At 52.0% G+C, this 20,740-nt stretch overlaps 7 protein-coding genes across 7 annotated transcripts; 5 read left to right on the top strand and 2 right to left on the bottom strand.

Moving 5' to 3' along the window:
* Positions 1-309: 309 nt before the first annotated feature.
* M437DRAFT_35870 (putative FRE ferric reductase-like transmembrane component) lies at positions 310-2,175 on the top strand (the record flags this gene model as incomplete). Its single annotated transcript, XM_041019337.1, has 1 exon — positions 310-2,175. The coding sequence occupies one exon, from the start codon at positions 310-312 to the stop codon at positions 2,173-2,175; it is 1,866 nt and encodes a 621-aa protein (XP_040884288.1).
* Positions 2,176-2,801: 626 nt separating this feature from the next.
* M437DRAFT_36399 (AMP-binding protein) lies at positions 2,802-8,193 on the top strand (the record flags this gene model as incomplete). Its single annotated transcript, XM_041019439.1, has 3 exons — positions 2,802-2,878; positions 2,935-7,305; positions 7,356-8,193. 3 exons carry the CDS (start codon positions 2,802-2,804, stop codon positions 8,191-8,193), a joined length of 5,286 nt encoding a protein of 1,761 aa, XP_040884289.1.
* Positions 8,194-8,756: 563 nt separating this feature from the next.
* On the bottom strand, positions 8,757-10,697 carry M437DRAFT_37165 (2-isopropylmalate synthase; the record flags this gene model as incomplete). Its single annotated transcript, XM_041019577.1, has 2 exons — positions 8,757-8,909; positions 8,973-10,697. 2 exons carry the CDS (start codon positions 10,695-10,697, stop codon positions 8,757-8,759), a joined length of 1,878 nt encoding a protein of 625 aa, XP_040884290.1.
* Positions 10,698-11,097: 400 nt separating this feature from the next.
* On the bottom strand, positions 11,098-12,341 carry M437DRAFT_36516 (Thioesterase/thiol ester dehydrase-isomerase; the record flags this gene model as incomplete). Its single annotated transcript, XM_041019466.1, has 4 exons — positions 11,098-11,154; positions 11,220-11,265; positions 11,319-12,135; positions 12,188-12,341. 4 exons carry the CDS (start codon positions 12,339-12,341, stop codon positions 11,098-11,100), a joined length of 1,074 nt encoding a protein of 357 aa, XP_040884291.1.
* Positions 12,342-13,249: 908 nt separating this feature from the next.
* Positions 13,250-13,837, top strand: M437DRAFT_38118 (uncharacterized protein; the record flags this gene model as incomplete). Its single annotated transcript, XM_041019777.1, has 3 exons — positions 13,250-13,314; positions 13,363-13,491; positions 13,747-13,837. The coding sequence occupies 3 exons, from the start codon at positions 13,250-13,252 to the stop codon at positions 13,835-13,837; spliced, it is 285 nt and encodes a 94-aa protein (XP_040884292.1).
* A 579-nt stretch (positions 13,838-14,416) lies between these two features.
* On the top strand, positions 14,417-16,428 carry M437DRAFT_38386 (FAD-binding domain-containing protein; the record flags this gene model as incomplete). The annotated part of the gene is made up of 4 exons (XM_041019825.1): positions 14,417-14,672; positions 14,725-15,999; positions 16,056-16,231; positions 16,336-16,428. The coding sequence occupies 4 exons, from the start codon at positions 14,417-14,419 to the stop codon at positions 16,426-16,428; spliced, it is 1,800 nt and encodes a 599-aa protein (XP_040884293.1).
* Positions 16,429-19,178: 2,750 nt separating this feature from the next.
* Positions 19,179-20,312, top strand: M437DRAFT_36351 (uncharacterized protein; the record flags this gene model as incomplete). Its single annotated transcript, XM_041019427.1, has 2 exons — positions 19,179-19,557; positions 19,606-20,312. 2 exons carry the CDS (start codon positions 19,179-19,181, stop codon positions 20,310-20,312), a joined length of 1,086 nt encoding a protein of 361 aa, XP_040884294.1.
* Positions 20,313-20,740: the final 428 nt, after the last annotated feature.

Raw genomic sequence — 20,740 nt, forward strand, 5'->3', positions numbered from 1 at the left:
AGACGACCACCAATCTCCTTGACATCTGCGAGTGACTAATAACCACTTGGATCTCTTCTCTGGCTCTGCCGTCAATCTCGTCAACTACTGCCACATTGATTCAAACATTTGAGTTTCAAGAAAGCCACACACGCCCACTTATCACCACAAAGCCGGTTCTTTGTATCTGGTCTCCGGATTTGATCTCAACGGCACCATCGATTACTTCTTTGTCTTTCAATACAGGCTTGTTCCTGCTCTGCGCCGGTCGCCATGCATTCTCACCACTCACACTCACATCTGCCCTCTACTCTAGGTCGCGTCGCGGACATGGTTGTCGCCCCAAGAGGGCTCACTAGTGAGCTCAACGCACTCGCTAATGCTACCGTATCAGAACTATCACCGTATGCCCATGGACTGTCGGGCGTGGATCAGACCGCAAACTACCTTTTCGCTGCAGTCCTTTGCATTTCTCTTGGTGGACTCTGTGTGTTGACATTGTTGTTCCGATGGGCCACCATGGGAAATGCGCATATTCGACACCTCCTCACCATGAGTAATCCGGATAGACAAGTTTACTGGGCTCAGAACCATACCTCGATTTGGCCAAAGATCAAGAAACATCTACTGTATGCTCCACTGGGCCGCAACCGCCACAACAAAGAGATTCAGCTTTCCTCGGCAATCAGCATTGGAACCCTTCCGTCGCGCTTCCACACCTTGCTACTCACTGTCTACCTCTTCTCCAATATCGCCTACTGTCTAGTTTTGCATTGGGGTACAGAAAGTCGTGCTGCCGTTATTGCCGAACTTCGTGGTCGCAGCGGCGAGCTCGCCGCACTTAACATCATCCCTACCATGCTCTTCGCTATGCGCAACAACCCTCTCATTCCTCTGCTCAGAGTTTCCTACGACACGTTCAATCTGCTTCATAGATGGTGTGCCAGAGTTTGCGCTATCGAGGCCATCGTCCACACCATCTGCTACTTGGTCAACGTAGCCGACTCTGTTGGCCTCGATGGACTCAAAGACAATCTGACCGTCCCAAGTTATGCATGGGGTATGGTTGGAACTTGCGCCTTCACCGCAATTATGATTCAAGCATTTTCACCCCTGCGCCATGCCTTCTACGAAACATTCCTGAATCTCCACCGCTTTCTGGTCATGGTTAGTCTGATTGGTGTCTATGTGCATCTTGACAAGCACCACCTTCCGCAAACACCTTACATCAAGTTCGTCATCATTCTGTGGGGACTTGAATGGCTCTCGCGCTTTGTGCGTATGGCCTATTTCAACTTCAGTCTAAAGTCCGGAATGTCGAGAGCCCACATTGAAGCGCTCCCTGGCGAGGCTTGCCGTGTCACCTTTGAGCTTGCCCGGTCGTGGAACTACGTTCCTGGCTCGCATGTTCATGTCTACTTTCCTACCGTTGGTCTGTGGTCATCCCACCCCTTCTCTGTCGCTTGGGCAGAAACAAAACCTAGGAGCGCACCTCTCGAGATTGAGATGGAAAAATTGCCATCCTGGAACATGCCCAAACACCAATCCGTCGTTTCACACTACAAGACGCAGATAGCCGACAGCGATGGTCCAGAAGTCACGCACGTGAGTCTCATCATTCGCGCCAGATCAGGAATGACACGCCAGCTGTACGAAAGGGCATGTGCGTCGTCAAACGGAATGATCACATTACCCGGTGTTATGGAAGGACCATACGGTGGCCACGAGAAGCTGGCATCCTACGGCACCGCAGTCTTGTTTGCTGGTGGTGTTGGCATAACGCACTGTGTGGGTTATGTGCACCGCCTTTTGACACAATATTCACAAGGGACGTGCTCGACACGTCGTATTCTCCTCGTTTGGTCGGTGCCCACAACCGAAGCGCTCGAATGGGCACGGCCATGGATGGATCAGATTCTCAAGATGGAGGGTCGCAAGGAAGTGCTTCGCGTGCAGCTCTTTGTCACTAAGCCTCGAAACCAGAATGAAGTCAACAGCCGAACAGGGACAGTACAAATGTTCCCCGGACGCTGCAATCCGTCGACAGTATTGGAGAAGGAGGTGGCGGAGCAAGTTGGAGCAATGGGAGTTGTGGTCTGCGGGCCTGGCGCATTCGCAGACAGCGTCCGGGCAGCAGTGCGCAAGAAGGTCGACGTTGGCAATATCACGTTTCATGAGGAGGCTTTCACGTACTAAAGCGACGGTTGCACAGAGTTTTGATTTCACTGTTCGATACCTTTTCTTCTTAGCGCGTTCATGATGAGCATTTGTGGAGTGCTTCTTTTGGTACATAGACGTGCAATATAGCACAGATTCATAATTGGTAATCCAAGCCACTTTTGACTATCCGCGATGGTGTAATATTAGCAGGTGATGTGTGTGACGATGCGACGGTTCGTTGAGTGACTTGATGACAGGTACAGGAACGTAAGCCCATAGCCTCATAGTTTCCATAGTAGATGACCAAGCTTCTCGTCGTCGATGGGATACATGCAGCAGGCACAAGACGTACCCAAGCAGGCAAGTGCTCCTGACGTCGGTAGTTGGTCGAAACCAGGATGGCCAGGATGTCCACGGTTCCTGCCAAGCAAAAGGCGGCAGAGCACATGGCCATCATCCACATGTTTCATCATGCGTCTGGGGCCACCAGCACAAGGAATACCCGCCGTGCCCGTGACAACATCTGCACGCCCAACATCCTCAACCAGGAGTCATTAGTTCTTGTTCAAGTGCATTGCTACACCTCCAGCATCACCTAGGATTCTGGCAACCTGGCGACGCTCGAGTAAATCAAGCAATTGACTCCACCCCATGCCGCCGCCATGGCCGAGGAAGAGCTGCAGGCCAAATTGCGCGAGCTGGACCACGAGCTAGAGGAAGGTGACATCACAAAGAAAGGGTGCGAATGCTGTCTGCACCAGCTCAGTCGAGCTTCGAGAGACTGACATGCGACAGATACGAAAAGCGCCGGACGCTTCTGCTATCGCAATTCCATGGCCATGGCGAGTTGGACGCTTTATCCTCGCCCGACCGCTCGCGTACTGCTTCGCTGGCAAACATCTCTGCTGGTCCTTACGCCGCCGATGACAGCTTCAGCAGTGCCCCGACTGCTGTCGAACGCACTGCCTCGGCAGTCCAAGGCCACTCGACGCCTGCTAGCATGTACGGTTCCGACTATGCCTTCAACCCAGAGCCGCAGTACAATCACCTGCTCGCCCGCCAATCCCACCAACAACCTTCGCCTGATGTTCAAAGCCGCCTGAGCACCATGTTGGACTCACAACAGGGCTTCTTCGACGACTTTGCTGGTCAGCAGATGCAGGACCCGTCCCGCGAAGAGAGCTATGGTGGTCCACAGCGCTATTCTATGGGCGAAGCCTTTTCACCCACCGCCAACATCCCTCCTCCCTTGATGTCTTCGAACGACATGGAATCAACCGCTCCCATACATCAGCTTCCTCTCGAGCCAAGAGAAGTGCCATTTGCCGTTTACGATCCTCACAACAAGTCGGTTCCCATGTCCAACTTTGACAATATTGGCGCTGTTCTGCGTCATCGCGCTAGATCTAATGGCCGTCAACCAGCATATTGGGTTCTCGATTCCAAGGGCAAAGAAACTGCTTCCATCACTTGGGAAAAGCTAGCCAGCAGGGCCGAAAAGGTCGCTCAAGTCATCCGTGACAAGAGCAATCTGTACCGTGGAGATCGTGTTGCTCTGGTCTATCGTGATACTGAGGTTATAGATTTCGCTGTTGCTCTCATGGGTTGTTTTATCGCTGGCGTTGTCGCTGTGCCCATCAACAACGTCGATGACTACCAAAAACTTGGCCTTCTCCTCACTACAACTCAGGCGCATCTCGCTTTGACTACGGATAACAACCTCAAAGCTTTTCATCGCGACATCAGTCAACAGCGTTTGAAGTGGCCATCAGGGGTTGAATGGTGGAAGACAAACGAATTCGGCAGCTATCACCCAAAGAAGAAGGATGATACACCACCGCTTCAGGTTCCGGATCTGGCCTACATAGAATTTTCCCGAGCTCCCACAGGTGACTTGCGTGGTGTTGTCCTAAGTCATCGCACGATTATGCACCAGATGGCTTGTGTCAGTGCCATTGTGTCTACCATTCCTACCAGTGACCCCGATTCTGGATTCAGAGCTCCTCCTGGAGCAAAAGCAGAGACCATTCTGTCGTATCTCGACCCGAGAGAAGGTGTCGGCTTGATCCTCGGTGTACTCTTTGGTGTCTATGGTGGTCATACAACCGTCTGGCTCGAGGCCAAGACCGTTGACACACCCGGAATGTATGCGCATCTTATCACCAAGTATAGGACTACTATTATGGTTGCCGATTATCCAGGCTTGAAACGGACTGCGTACAATTACCAGCAGGACCCAATGGCCACGAGAAACTTCAAAAAGAATGCCGAGCCCAACTTTTCGACAGTCAAGATCTGTCTGATTGACACAATCACCGTGGACAGCGAGTTCCATGAGATTCTAGCGGATCGATGGTTCAGACCCATGCGCAACCCTCGTGCTAGAGAGTTGGTCGCTCCAATGCTTTGCTTGCCCGAACACGGAGGCATGATTGTATCTGTCAGAGACTGGCTCGGTGGCGAAGAAAGGATGGGATGTCCCTTGAGTATCGACGACACTGAGCATGACAAGGACGACGGGTCTGCAAACCAAGGAAATTCAAACAACTATTCTAGTCTGCTAGGTAGTGTCGGAGGTACTACGGCAAAGAAAGGACAGAAAAACAGCCGGAATGAGTTGAGCGAGGTGTTGCTGGACAAAGAGGCATTGAAGACCAATGAGATCGTCGTCTTGGCTATGGGCGAAGATGCTCGAAAAAGGGCTAACGAACCAGGAACTGTAAGAGCAGGTGCCTTTGGATACCCCATTCCGGATGCAACTCTTGCTCTAGTCGACCCTGAGACTGGACTACTTTGTTCGCCTTTCACAATTGGTGAAATTTGGGTGGACTCCCCATCTCTCTCTGGAGGTTTCTGGGCCTTGCCCAGACACACCGAAAGTATCTTCCACGCCAGGCCTTATCGTTTCGTCGAGGGAAGTCCTACGCCAGTCCTGGTTGAACCCGAATTCTTGCGTACCGGTCTTCTTGGATGTGTTATCGAAGGCAAGGTGTATGTGCTTGGACTCTACGAGGACCGCATCAGACAACGAGTAGAGTGGGTCGAAAACGGCGTTCAAGAGCATGAGCATCGATACTTCTTCGTCCAACACCTGGTTACGAGCATTATGAAGACTGTACCGAAAATCTTCGATTGTTCTGCATTCGATGCACATGTCAATGGCGAATATCTCCCATTTGTGCTCCTGGAATCTCAAGCTGCCTCTACGGCTCCCACTACCGCTGGTGGACCACCGAGGCAACTAGACATCCCTTTTCTGGATTCACTTACTGAGCGTGTCATGGAAGTTCTTTACCAGGAGCATCATCTACGAGTTTACTGTGTCATGTTGACGGCCCCAAACACACTACCACGTGTTGTCAAGAACGGCAGACGAGACATCGGAAACATGTTATGCCGAAAGGACTTTGATAATGGAGCTCTGCAGTGTGTGTACGTCAAGTTTGGTGTCGAGAGAGCTGTCCAAAACTTACCATTGGGCGATGACCCTGCTGGTGGCATCTGGTCACCTCTGGCCTCGCAAGCACGACAAGACCTCTTGATGCTGCAAGACAAGCAATACGCCGGCGTAGATCACCGAGAAGTAGTCATTGACGATAGAACATCGACTCCTCTGAACCAGTTTTCTAACATTCATGATTTGATGCAGTGGCGCGTTTCTCGACAGGCCGAAGAACTGGCTTACTGCACCATTGACGGTCGTGGCCGCGAAGGCAAGGGCGTCAACTGGAAGAAATTCGATCTCAAGGTCGCAGGTGTCGCCACCTACCTGAAAAACAAGGTCAAGGTCCAGCCTGGTGACCATTTACTACTCATGTATACTCACTCAGAGGATTTCGTTTATGCCGTACACGCCTGTTTCTGTCTGGGAGTAGTGGCTGTACCGATGGCCCCCATTGACTCTAACAGACTCCATGAGGATGCGCCAGCACTACTCCACGTCATAGCCGATTTCCGCATCAAAGCTCTCATCGTTAATGCCGATGTCGATTCACTCTTGAGGCAGAAGGCTGTCTCGCAGCACTTGAAGCAGTCGGCATTGATATTGAAGGTCAACCTCCCTAACATTTACAACACCTCAAAGCCACCTAAACAGTCCCATGGCTGTCGTGATCTAGGATATACCATGCGACCAGCATGGGTAGCTCAAGGATTCCCCGCTCTCATCTGGACTTACTGGACACCGGACCAGCGTAGAATTGCTGTTCAGCTCGGCCACGACACTATTATGGCATTATGCAAGGTGCAAAAGGAGACCTGTCAGATGACGTCCACACGCCCGGTCTTGGGTTGTGTGAGATCTACCATGGGCATCGGTTTCTTGCATACATGTTTGATGGGCATCTTCTTGGCCGCTCCTACATACTTGGTCTCGCCCGTCGACTTTGCCGCAAATCCAAATATCTTATTCCAGATATTGTCACGCTACAAGATAAAGGATACATACGCGACGTCGCAGATGCTGGATCATGCCATGGCTCTCAATGCCGGGAAGTCGACCTCTCTCCTCGAGCTGAAAAATCTCATGATTGCCACGGATCAAAGACCACGCGCTGACGTCTACTCAAAAGTGCGTGTGGCATTTTCTCAGTCAGCGCTTGATAGAACTGCTATCAACACCATATACAGTCATGTGCTGAACCCTATGGTTGCGAGTCGTAGCTACATGTGCATAGAACCCATTGAGCTTTATCTCGACACTAATGCGCTTCGCCGAGGGTTAGTGGTTCCTGTTGACCCTGATACAGAGCCATTTGCGCTCCTGGTTCAGGACTCGGGCATGGTACCTGTCAGTACGCAGATCAGCATCGTCAATCCAGAGACCAATCGGCTGTGTCTAGCAGGCGAATACGGCGAGATCTGGGTGCAAAGTGAAGCCTCTGCCCACTCCTTCTACGGCTCCAAAGATGCATTCGATGCTGAACGCTTCAACGGTCGCACCGTCGATGGCGATCCTGGTGTGAGATACATGCGGACTGGAGACCTTGGTTTCCTGCACAGCGTCAGCAGGCCTATTGGACCTGGTGGCAATATGGTTGAAATGCAGGTTCTCTTCGTCCTCGGTGGAATTGGCGAGACTTTTGAGGTTAATGGTCTTCAACACTTCCCTATGGATGTCGAAGCCAGCGTAGAGAGGTGTCACCGCGCTCTGGTCCCGGGTGGATGGTAAGTGGTATGGTCATTTGTCTCACAAGAAAGGTACTGACGCTCAACAGTGCGATTTTCCAAGCCGGCTCGCTTCTAGTCCTGATTGCCGAGTCTCGGACTCGTGCTTTCCTTGCATCGATCGTACCGATGATTGTAAACACAGTGCTCAACGAACATCAGCTTGTCCTTGATATCGTTGCTTTTGTGCAAAAGGGCGACTTCCCACGATCACGTCTTGGCGAGAAGCAACGAGGCAAGATCTTGGCCAGTTGGGTCTCTCGCAAAATGCGCACAATAGCTCAGTTCAGCATTCGCGACCCTGATGCAGAGGGAAGTGTAGGCACAGCGGTGCCAAATGAGGTTGCAGCTGGTAGGCGCAGCAGCGTACAGTCGGGTACTGCAGGCGCTGGCGCCTTCAGAGGAGGACCTGGCAGCATCAATCGCGCTCCCGGTACAGCAGGCAGCTCTTTGCGTCACGTGGAAAGTATTTCACAGTTGCCATTGGCCGAAGAGCCGCATGCGTACGACATGGCTTCCATGCCACAGCCTCTCTACACGGATGAGCTGCCGCGACCGTCGGCCGAATTCTTACACAATGATGATAACACACCCACCAACGAGCGGCCACGCAACCTTACATTGAACACAACACTCGACTACTCTCCTGTAGAAGGTAACATGATTTACGGCTTCTCAGACGAGCAGGATGTTGCAGGTGTGGCACCTGAGCAGCATCAACCACCACCTCGATCAGACTTTAGAGGGAGCTACGGTGGTGCACCTGACTCGCCTGAAGAAATGCCAATGCAAACAGGCGGATTGCGAGTGGCCAACCGCACCAGTCTTGATAGTGATGATGATTGGTCGCAGGACGCATTGAGGCATTTGAATCTGAATGCAAGATAAACGAACAGGGTAAACCAGCATCCTGTCTCTTGTTAGCTAGTTTCTGTGTCAGCCTCGAGGTTGTGATTTGGATACAAAAGGATTCATCGACGCTTTGGGGTGAGGGGTGAGAGATATGTAGAGAAGCAGCCTCAAGTCAGCATACGCCTTGAAGCAGGAAAGCAGGACACGACCGGAATGCATGACGCAGAAGCAGTGTGCATAACATATAGATACCAATCATATCATTTGCATTGTTCATCGAGTCTTGGAGTTGTGACGACTCCCTCTTGTTTGTGCTTGTTTGACACACTGCTTCATCCATTCAAACATGACCTCTGGTTCACAAACGCCAGACGAAGACAAATCGGAGGTAACATTGTTATTTGACAATGATCGGTATCCAAGTATGATTGAAAGAGTGACAATTTGTAGAAATGATGCAACTTTTCCATTGAATTTCGTTGATGACCAAATGAACAACCTGGGATATTTTGGGGTGGACAAATTGAAAAAAGAAAAAGAAAGACAGGACATGACACGTATAAAGATGATCCGACGCCCAAGAATGATGCGTCTGATGCCTATTGGGCATTTCCTTTCTCGGCCTTTGCTTCCAAGTTTGCAACGACGTGGCTCGTGGAGTCTGGGCCACTGGAAGGCGCATCGTTGGGCTTCAACGAATCAAGCTTGGGTGTGTTCAAGGGGATTGGTGTGCCAGGTCTGCTTGACAAGAACTGCCCGGGAAACGCATCAGACTTGGAAAGGATCAAGACAAGGTAGCACTTCTATTGACTCACCGAAGATGCGGCAGATAAGAGGGCAATGAGAGAAGCTTGAACGACATCCTGGTGGATACCGACACCCCAGACCTTATGCGAGCCAGTCGAACACTCAATGTATGTGGCAGCCTTGACGTCGCTACCACGACCGATAGCGTGCTCCTTGTAGTCGTCTACGTCAAGGTGAATGTTGAGGCTCTTGAGAGCATTGGCAAGAGATGAAAGGGCACCGTTTCCAACACCGCTAATGCGATGCTCCTTGCCGTCGACCTCGATGACACCGTCGAAACGACGCTTGAGATTCTTGTTGGAGGCGGTCTTGCCATCGGTAGGGACTGCGGGCGAGATAGAGCGATCGGTGGTAATATCGTAGTCGATGAGATGGAAACGCGGGTTCTTCTCGAGATGGTAAGCGTTGACGAAGAGGTTCTTGATCTCGGTAGGCTGCAACTCGCGACCAAGGGCGTCCGTCTCCTTTTGTACGACCTTGCTGAAGGCGACTTGAAGGCCACGGGGCATGTCGAGCTCGAGGGTGCGCTGAATGATCCAGGCAACACCACCCTTGCCCGACTGGCTGTTGACACGAATGATGGCCTCGTAAGTGCGGCCAATATCTTGAGGGTCGAGGGGAAGGTAGGGAATCTGCCAGCGTTGGTCGTCGTTGTTGCCCGTTTGCTTGCGCAAGTGGAAGCCCTTCTTGATGGCGTCTTGGTGACTGCCTGAGAAGGCGCAGACAACAAGCTGGCCTCCATAGGGGGCTCTGGGGTGGACGGGGATCTTGTTGCTCTTTTCGACAATGTCGATGACCGAGTTGATGTCGCTGAAATCAATGTTTGGCGGCACGCCCTGTGTGTAAAGGTTCAGGGCCAAAGTGACGAGATCGACGTTACCGGTTCTTTCACCGTTGCCGAACAGAGTGCCCTCGACACGGTCGGCGCCTGCCATCTGGGCAAGCTCGGCAGCGGCGACGGCGCAGCCTCTGTCGTTGTGCGGGTGGAGAGAGACGCAGATTTTCTCGCGCTCTGAGATGTTGCGGCAGAAGTACTCGATCTGGTCGGCGTAGACGTTTGGGGTTGACATTTCGACAGTAGCAGGCAAATTGAAGATGATGGGCTTCTCCTCGGTCGGCTCCCAAGCAGCCTTGACGGCCTCACAGACCTCGAGGACAAAGTCTGGGTCCGAGTCCGAGAAGGTCTCGGGGGAGAACTCATAAGACCAATCAGTATCTTTCTGCTCGGGATCGTCCTTGGTGATGCTGCGGGCGTATTTTGTGCACTCTACGGCGAGAGCCTTGGACTGTTGGTTGTTCATGTTGAAGACGATTTGCTGGAAGCAGGGGCTGGTGGCCAAGTACAGGTGGAGAATGGCCTTTTTGGCGCCCTTGAGCGAGTCGACGGTGCGGCGGATGAGCTCCTTGCGGCATGGCGAGAGGACCTGGAGGGCGACGTCGTCGGGCACGACACCAGGAGTGGTGACAAGACGACGTGTGAAGTCGAAGTCGGTGTCTGAGGCCGAGGGAAACGAGACCTCAATCTCCTTGTAGCCAAGCTTGACGAGCATCTGGAAGTAGCGCCATTTCTGGTCGCCGTCCATGGGGTCTACCAGGCTCTGGTTGCCGTCACGGAGATCGGTCGAGAGCCATCGCGGAGCCTTGTCGATTGTCTTGGAGGGCCATTGGCGGTTGGGCAAGTCAAGAGGTTGGAACTTGGGGTACTTCTTCCATGGTTCTTTGAGCCTGTGCATGTGGTCAATCTAAAAAGTGCCATGTGCAGGTTGGGGGCCATGCGTGTCGTACATGGGCATGATGGGCAGAGTGTGGGCGGAGACGACAGGGAAACAGGTCTATGGCAGAGTCGAGGGCCGGCGTCGGGTCGTGTATAATATATTGTTGCAACTAGGGAACAAGCAGATGACCGCAATTGTGCTGTGACAGCATTGGCGCCGACATCGTGACTCTTGCTCTGTGAAAAAATGGCCCTGCGGGGGTGTGACGCCGCCGAAAACCGCTGCTACCCCGCCAAATCTACCAACCACTACCACGCCCTGCCATCATGCCCCTGCCCAATACCACGCCCTAATCCTGATTTCTGATAACAACCACGCCCTAACACGCCTTTGACTCATACCCATCCATGCCCTCTCCTCACAGTTTGCTAGACACGACCTTTGCCGTGCTGCTCTCCTTTAATCGGACCACGCCCTGCATGCACCTGTCAGCTTCTCTCTCGCTCTCCAATGCTTTGCTGCTTTTTGCTTGTCACGTACCTCTTGCACACATGTTGCAACCAGCTCGCCGTCCTTTGTGAACATCCTGTGCCTTGTTAGCTTTTGCTTGCTGCATCTCCTCTCTGTCCAACCCCTTACCTCTGCAGCACCAGCCCTCTGCCATCTCCTGCCCATGGACTCTCCATTTCCGTGAACATCCATTCGTCTGCACGGAAATTGCGCGGCGAGTGGAAGTAGATGGTATGATCCAGACTCACCATCATGCCCACTTCCGGTCGTCTTTGTTCTGGGCTGTTGATGTCCCTCATGCTTCTCAATGTTTCGATGACATCTTCGTCCATTCCCTGCATTCTCCGCAGCGTCTCATCATCCATGTTGCGAAGCTTCTCGAGTACAGAGTTGTCCATTGCCGGCTTGCCGTCCTTGTCCGCTGTCGAGAATCTCCACAGCCGGTGCACCCGTGATACTGTGCCTATGAACCAGCTATCGCTCATGTATGCAAGAGCCGATAAGTGTGCCTGGTGTCCTCCACTCGGACTGATCTTGCCTCGCGCCTTGATCCACTGTCTTGTCTTCTTGTCTTGCGGCCGATCTGATTCGTGGTTTAGGATATGGATGCGTTGGCTCTCGAAAGGGCTGTTGTCCAGTCCTAGTATATTCGACTTTTCCGATGGCTCAGGTACTGCCGGCATGTCGACTGCATGTTCGACCTGCTCAGAACCTCCGCTGTTTTCTCGTACAAACGACATGGTTGTTGTAAAGATGGGGCGTCCGCGCTGCCGTGCTTGTACCGTACGTGTAGCGAAGCTTCGGCCGTCTCGAACTTTTTCGACGTGATACATGATGGGAATATCTGCATTGCCGGCCAGCACGAAATAGCAGTGCATGCTGTGGACGGTGAAGTCATCGCGGACTGTTCGTTGCGCTGCCGACAGACACTGGGCGATCACGGCACCTGTGGCTCATGAGAAAGTGCTGACAGCATCCGGCATATAGAGATTGCATACCTCCGTAGATACCTCGAGCACCTGGAGGGTGCCATAGTGGTCGTGCATTGGTGAAGATATTAGGATCAATGTCGGTTAACTGCTTGAGCTCAAGTACGCTTTCAATTGCAGACTTGCTGGGGTCAGCTGGCGGAGGTCTGATAAGTGTCGACATGGTGTCTGGTTAATCAGGAATGGAATGGCTGTTGTTGATGGACAGGCCCCAATCTTGTTAGATAATAATTCAGGTTCCATGCTATCATGCCTCGGCTGTCCTGAGGCCTCGGCCCCGCTCCGGTACTTTACCCTCTCCTATCCATGTGAATTATTCTGTCATCTGCTGAGCCCTATCTGCTCAGTTGAAGACACAGGGTTCAAAGAAAGCCTACACAGCAAGCAGACCGAGAACCAGGAAGACATATGCATGCTTCATGGAGTCTGAACGATCATTCAGGGCGAGCGCGTCATACCCAAGGCGTCGCACTTGCTTTGAAAGCATCGAACTTCACCTTCTTTCAGTTCCGTCTGACTGCACTGCTTCCTTCTCAGCTTCGATTGTCCGTTCAGTGTTCTGTTTGACTTCAGCTGACCTCCTAGGCTCCAGTCATGCATGATGCATGCTATGCATAGCTGGGCTACTTCGTTGAGAGAGACTGAGACCGCGTCGAAGCTTTCAGTAGGCGGGCGCGTAGCTATGCTCTCAATGTTCTTCCGGTATAAATCAGTCCTTTGTGTACAGCACAGAGAACCTTCCAGACAAACACAGCTTCTATTGTAAGCTTCAAGTTAGTATATCTTGCATTAGGACGCGCTTAACGTGGCATGCCATCACAAATCGGCAAGTCTTCGTGCATGTTGTAGACTGATGCGCGGTCGGTGAGACAAACAAACAGCAAGTGACTGCTGCCTGCTTGGTCACTCGATTGAGATGAGTGCAGCACCTTCACTTGAATTACGACAAGGTTATTAAGACCTCATCCCTTTCTCTTTCCTTCCTCTGCACCGAACCACTACCACCACTTCCACTTCTACCACGAACAATCAATCATACAAATTACTTTACTTCCAACCACCCAATCCGAGATGTCGTCCAACTCTGGTGCTGGCGCTACTGCTCACAACGATGATGGCAAGGATCCTATGAGAGTGTACGCTTGCTGACCTGAATCAACTCACCTCTTGCTAATATGTTCAAGCGCCGCCGGCCTGAAGGCTGCTCTCCACAACCCTAATGTCTCCGACGAGGCCAAGGAGATTGCCTCACACCATCTTGCCGACATCACTTCCACTTCTCATGCCGACGATGGCAAGGATCCCATCAGGGTGTAAGTTGTATAGAAGTCGGTACCGTAACGCGTTCCATACTGATAGCCTCCAGCGCTGCTGGCCTTAAGGCCGCTCTCCACAACCCCAATGTCTCCGATGAGGCCAAGGAGGATGTTTCGCACCATCTCGCCGACATCACCTCCTCTTCTCACGCTGACACCACTTCCACTTCTCATGCCGACGATGGCAAGGATCCTACCAGAGTGTAAGTTCTACAAGAGTCAGCACAGCAGTGCCATACTGATAGCCTTCAGTGCTGCTGGCCTCAAGGCTGCTCTTCACAACCCCAACGTCTCTGATGACACCAAGGATCACCTCAAGGAGCGTCTTGACGACATGAACTAGATGTCCCAGGCATCCATGCACGACGTTGTGACCTGCAAGATCGGGTACCCAACGAGAACCTGAGAGTTGAGCAACCTCAGGCAGTCTAAACCAGATCGGCGGATCTGCCGACGCACGCTTTATAATAGCTGTCAACCAGAGATCAAAAAACACATTCAACCCAGCGTTTCTTTGCCCAGGTAGTTTTGTTACTTGTGATTTTGCATCCATGCTTGTCTAACCATAGACCACGTGCTCATTCTTCGGTGTTGGTGCTAGATTGGTCTCTACCTCACAAGGTTGGAGACAGGCATAAGAAATAATACATCGTCTCGGGTTTACGTCGTCCCTCAGGGTCCTGCTTGAATGGACAATGCTGTTGACGGGACCACCCTGTCAGAAGACAGAGTTCGGTTATGGATGCGGGGGCGGGCAACTCGGACTCTGATTAGCTAGAAATTGAGTTGGTTGCAATAGAGAGCTCGCTCGTCATGTTGCGCAATACCTGCTTCTTTCTCTCTCGCCGACCCACTGTCACCTCTTTAGAGAGACAGCAGACCTCTGCTCTTTGAGTCGAAAACAGCCTAGGAGTTTGACACGATGCTTCGCAATGGCATTGTCCATATTGAGAGGACGCAGACACTGAACCGAACACTCACGAAAGCTCCGCGTGCAGTGAGACGTGTAGGACGACGAGGCTATGCCTCGGAAGAGGAAGCCAAGTCCTTCAAGGGCCAACTGTACGACAGCACAGCTCAGAGGTTACAAAGGGAGAGAGCAGATCAGCTTCGCTTCGCCGAGATTCGAGCTGCCCAGAAAAGCTCTGGAGGGTCGCCTGTATGGATGGTGCCACTGGGTATTTTCTGCCTGCGCCACTCGACTCTCAACACCAAGCTTATGTTTCACAGTCCTGCTGACCGGCGCCCTCGGCGGTTATATCGCTGGTCAACAAGCTCCAGCTGACCCTGCCCCGACTTCGACACTGCCACTTGCGGCCGCCAGTCCTCCCAAACACAACATCGCACCAACCAACCTCGAAGCAGCATGGACCGATTTCCGCGACATCGTTGGCCAGGACAACATCTCGACAGAGGCTTCAGATCTCAGCTCACATTCAGGCTCCGAATGGAGCTCCTATCCCGCACATCCTGGTGATCAGCCCTTCTGCATAATCAGACCCGCCTCGACCGAACAAGTGAGCGAGATCATGAAGGTCTGCCACCGTCGCCGCATCCCAGTCACCCCCTACTCTGGCGGAACCAGTCTGGAAGGCCACTTTGCTTCCACAAGAGGTGGCGTGTGTATCGATTTCAGTCGCATGGACAAGATTTTGAAGCTGAACAAGGATGACCTGGACATTGTCGTACAGCCCGCTGTCGGCTGGGAGAGCTTGAACGAGGAACTAGCCGATCACAACCTTTTCTTCCCGCCGGACCCGGGCCCTGGTGCCATGATTGGTGGCATGGTGGGCACTGGCTGCAGTGGCACAAATGCTTACCGTTACGGAACTATGAAGGACTGGGTCCTAAGTCTTACTGTTGTCCTCGCAGATGGAACCATTGTGAAGACCAAGCAACGTCCCAGGAAGTCGTCTGCCGGCTACGATCTCACTCGCATCTTCATTGGAAGTGAAGGTACCCTTGGATTGGTTACTGAAGCAACATTGAAGGTCACCGTCAAGCCGCAAAATACGAGTGTTGCCGTCTGCACATTTTCTTCGGTCAGAGAGGCAGCCAATGCCGTCTTCAAGGTCGTAGGAGAGGGTGTGCCTATTGCAGCAATTGAACTGCTGGATGATGTCCAAATGCGATGCATCAATGACGCCGGGCAAACCTCAAGATCGTGGAAGGAAGCTCCCACTTTGTTCTTCAAGTTCAGTGGAACTCCAACCAGCGTCAAGGAGCATATCGCAATCGTTCAGAAGCTTGCCAAATCGTCGGGCAGCAAGACTTTCGAGTTTGCAAAGAACCAGGACGAAGCCCTCGAGTTGTGGAGCGCTAGAAAGGAAGCCCTCTGGAGCGTCATGGCCAAGAAGCAGAATGACGGTGACCATGTCTGGACTACGGATGTCGCAGTGCCCATCTCCCGCTTGCCTGATATTGTCGAAGAGACCAAAGAAGCCATCTCTAAGAGCGGCCTGACAGGAGCTATTGTTGGTCACGTAGGTGATGGCAACTTTCATGGTAAGGCATCTCGAACGAATAAGCAAAGTCATTCGGCCCGTAACTGACTATTGCAGCCATACTTCTCTACAACGACAAGGAATACAGCCTCGCAGAAGACCTTGTCCATCGTATGGTCAAACGAGCTATCGAGATGGAAGGCACAGCCACTGGCGAGCACGGCGTTGGCATGGTCAAACGGGATTATCTCGAGCATGAAGTTGGCCGTAGCACTGTCGATTTGATGAGAAAGGTAAGTCTTGAACATGCAATAGATGGCGCGTTCAGGCCGGCCACGACCCCAGGTCACCACTGCGCTATCATGCCGCGACTCATAGCTGACATGTTCAACTACAGATGAAGCTTGCCCTTGACCCTCTGTGTCTACTCAACTGTGACAAGGTCGTTCGCGTACAACAGCCCAAGCCTGGTGAAGTGCAAGAGTGGTAGGATTGATACGAAATAATCCGAGTGTTTGCTATCTAGTGCCTCAACAGCAAAAGCAAAGAGGGCGAAATTTGTTGAACCCGTCACTGCATGTGGCCAGTCCACGATTACACGACCATATCGGGACTCGAAAATTTGAAGGCGGTATGCATTGATTGTTTGGAATCAAGAACGGACCAAGCCACTCCCCGTTGTAATCTGTAACAGTTCTTTGCGATCCAATTGCGAGCGTTCTCCGTCCCGCGGGACGGTATCCGACCCTTATATGATTGGGTGTGTACAGACGAATTCCACATGTCGGGCTTGGCGAAAGACCTCTTGCGTGATGCGTCTCGATTTCGGCTTCGGATAGGTCTGGGTATTTGTCTACCCGGCACATGAACTAGCGTCTGTTATGCCGATTTCGGCTTCTACATAGGTGTATAGCTGCTCAGCGAGTCGCTTCCATTGCGTGCTAACTGCAGGGATTGAAGATTCGTTTCACAGCAGCCACGTACTAGAAGCAACGATGGTGTAGTGTGAGACAAGCACCCCAATCATCTCGATTTTCTGAGTGACTTGGTAGGATCTGTCATGATTTATGCTGCATGTGTGAAGGAACAGACGAAACTGCCTATTGCTTGAATTGCTTCTGCATTGATCCAGTACAAGCTTGAATGGACTTGGCAGCTAAGCAAACCTTGTCAGAATCATTATCTGTGACCTAGTCCGTGAGCAGCCGCTCTGTGCCGCCCATGATATTATTCTTCTCCAGAGGTGAGATGTCATGCTGCATGGAACCCTTCAGATTACAATCCGGACAATGGGCCGATGGAAGGTTTGAGTTCCTAGAAAGCAGGAAACCTTCTTTCGAGTCATGCCGGCACGACTCATACAGAACTCTTCTCCATGTGCTATATAGGTTCTGTAAAACGTTACTTTCGGATTTGCTCAACTTGGCGGCAACGTGGGAATTCGTACGCCTATTTCCAGATGCGAGACACGCCACCTGGGCCGGACACTGGCCGAGCCTGCAAGGACTTCTAAAACTCAGAAAGCCACCAGTACGCTCGACCAAGGAGTAGGTATCTAACTGCCAAGCCACATTTGACCAAAGAGCTCCGGTCGCGCCGGTGCCCAGACCTACGGCTTACTGTGTAAGGACCACTGAGCATCATTAAAAAAAGTCCTGTTACGTGATGGTCTCACTCAATCCAGACATTGGCTAGGCGGACACGTCTACTCGCAAGCTATTGATAAATATACTTACACATGAGCATTACAGTGAAGTTAAGAGCAAATGCCAAAATACGAATTTACGAACTTCCGACTCTTTCGGAAGAGGGGTGATATGCAGATCTTTCTCTTGTGGGAGCACCCGAGTGGGCGGGCTCATTTCTTTCGTGCGCTCAAATCGAGCATCGTCATTGCTAGCTTGATGCTAGCTATCTCGAGACATCCTGAATGGGGCAAAAAAGTACAGAACAAAGTTCAACAAACAAGCCATCGGTGCGTCAGATAATCCTTCATGTTCCAGCTCGACACCATCTGTGAGGCTGCACCACATGGAAGAACTTTATCACACAATCTCGGGATTAAAAGGTACAGCAACGTTTTACACCAAGATTTCATTCGCCAGCCTGGGCGTCGGTGCCACGTTTCGAGGCTTCAACCCTAAATAGCTTACCCTGAGTTCACAATGCAAGAGGTTTGAGGTTCGGAGGGAACAGCGAGAAGGGGAGAGAAGGACAGAGGGCTACACCTTCCCGGTTTTCATCTCACGACGGCATGGCGCAAACGTACGAGAGCGGACAGTCGACGCAATTCGGGACTGTGAAACAAGGCTGCGAAGTCACTTGTTCTACTCCTCTCAGCCTGTCGAATTGCAGCTGAGATAGCATCATGGCAATTTGGGACCAAAGTTCTTCTCAGGCACAAGGCAGCAAAGCAGTAGATTCTACACGTGGCAGTCGCCTCGGACCAAGCCTAATTGAGAGCCGGGCCTGAGATGATAAACCGTAACATGCAACCGCGCCCGGCGCGGCGTCCAAGCGGTGATCTGCCGCGGCGAATGTCTATCCACCAGAAACGCTCCTAGCTCTACCATTGGAGGAAGCAGCACTCTGCCCAGTCTTGCACCAGTCTGTGCAGCACACATCTCACGCGTGCGCGCGCGCCCACTTGTCCATTATTCCCGCCAGGTCCAACAGTCACCCAGAAAAAACTCTTCCTGCCTTCCACGCAGGGTTCGGAAGCCGCTAAAGAGCAGACTAAAAGTTCTTTCGTCATGTGCGGTGCGGCTGCGGTGTGTGCATCTCTGACCAGATCTCGAGCTATCCAGCCATGGTTCAATGAGCCCGAGTCCGTGTCCAATGTTTCTAAAAGGCCCATCGTTCGCTGTCTGCAGAGATTCAGAAATGCAACTTTGAGGCTAGACTGCTCTTCACATCTGTTCATCTGCCCCTCATCACCCCTTGTTTGTTGTACTTGACCAAGACCTGCTTGCCCACCTACTCAGTCCAGGCTGTCCCCGATCTTCCCTTTGTCGTGCATCATCACCTAACTCGACTCGAGTCGAGCGACGTCCCTGCCCCTAGCCCTTCCCCATTGGCTCACTGACCACCGGAATTCCCCCTTGGCGATCTTCACTGGCCATAGTCAGGTGTTCGGCAGTTGATATATCTTATCTTCTATTGACTCGCTTCGGCTTTTCAACAACATATTATACAGCTTAGGGCTGTTCTTGTTTGAACGTCTTCGAAATCGCCCTCAACATGAATCAGGATGCATCATCAGGATCCCGCCAAAGCCCCAGTGGTACTATGCACAGTTCAGACTCGGGTAGCCAGTCCAAGCCCACATCGAAACGCGCTTCCAGAGCCGGGACGCGTAGTGTCTCTACCCTTTCGGCCGCGCAGCTGGAAAGGAAACGTGCAAATGACAGGGAAGCACAGAGAGCCATCCGACAAAGAACAAAGGATCACATTGAGAATCTTGAGCGACGAATCAGCGAGTTAACTGGCACTCAAGAAGCCAGAGAAAAGCTGTTTCTGGCCACACAGCAACGCAATCGAGAACTCGAGGAAGAGAACGCCTATCTTCGAAACAGACTCTCAGGTGAAACATTCACCATCAACGTCAACGACAATGAGGGTAAGCGCACTTTTACATAACTTGAAGTGGTCTTCACTAATACCAAAGCTATAGACAAAGCACCACCACAGTTCAGTGTCTCTGCACCTGAGTCTTCGCCTCAAGCTCACCTCAGCGCTGGTGTGAATATTCCCAGGCCCTCGTCTTCAGCTACGAGCAGGAGTATTGCCCAGCCAGCGGAGGCGTGGAGGCCGCATAACCAGTACAGTCCTGGTAGCGCTCCAGCTTCAACATCATTCATGCCTGAAGGGGCTCAGCACTCTGCTGGTCAGAGCGCTGCGTCCTGGAGAGCCCAGGACGTCCCTTCGGCTCCTTCGTATGGCTATCAGGTTCGCCAAAACGACCGACCCACAAACTACCCCTCGCCAGCACATCAAATGTCTTACCAGGGTCATTCGCAAGCTACTCAGTTCCAGCAAGCAATTCCTGCTCAGGCATCGGTGCAATCGGCCGTGGCGCCTGCCTTCCACAGCAGTGGAATTAGCACTCATCCTGATTTTCAAAGCATGCCTCAATACGCCTCTTCCTCAACTCCCACCTACCATGACCAACAAAACCATGCCGCTTTTGTTCCCAGCGCACCGCCTGTGTCATCGGCCACCTCTGATTTCCATGGTGCACCTCGCAGCTTAGCCCCTCCTGCTTACAACTCAAACGCCGGGTCTGCTCACTTTATGCCTGGACAACCTACAACTACACAGCCTATGGGATACCGTGAAGGCAACTCACAGCATACGTACGGCTATGATGCTTGATGAATGATTTTATTCTCCCATACACATTTCAAGCACAAGCTTTGAGCTGATGTCGTTTCGAGACGCAGCGCCAGACTTTCACTCTCCAACGGCTGGTAGTCTCGGATAAGAGGTCCGTCTCGAGTACATCCGTAGACTCTGACACTCGGCGCATCCAACAATCCGGGCATTCGGATGGCATATCTCGTTGGAGACGAACAGTGCAGATATATGGTTCGGTCAACAATGTTACTAGGTAATGTGTCGCGGGACGCATGAGGCTGGAATTGCATGACGTGATCTTGTACGACAAATACATGAAGAACGGAGCCAACGGGGTAATATTAGCTGCATATTATTGGAGAGGGCAGGGATAATCTGAACGGAATTATGAGGATTTACACAGACGAATTTCCTCGGGACACGATTTTGCGAACACAGTACGACCA

Source organism: Aureobasidium melanogenum (genome assembly GCF_000721775.1).
Source record: "Aureobasidium melanogenum CBS 110374 unplaced genomic scaffold scaffold_1, whole genome shotgun sequence".
Classification (NCBI taxonomy): Eukaryota; Fungi; Ascomycota; class Dothideomycetes; order Dothideales; family Saccotheciaceae; genus Aureobasidium; species Aureobasidium melanogenum.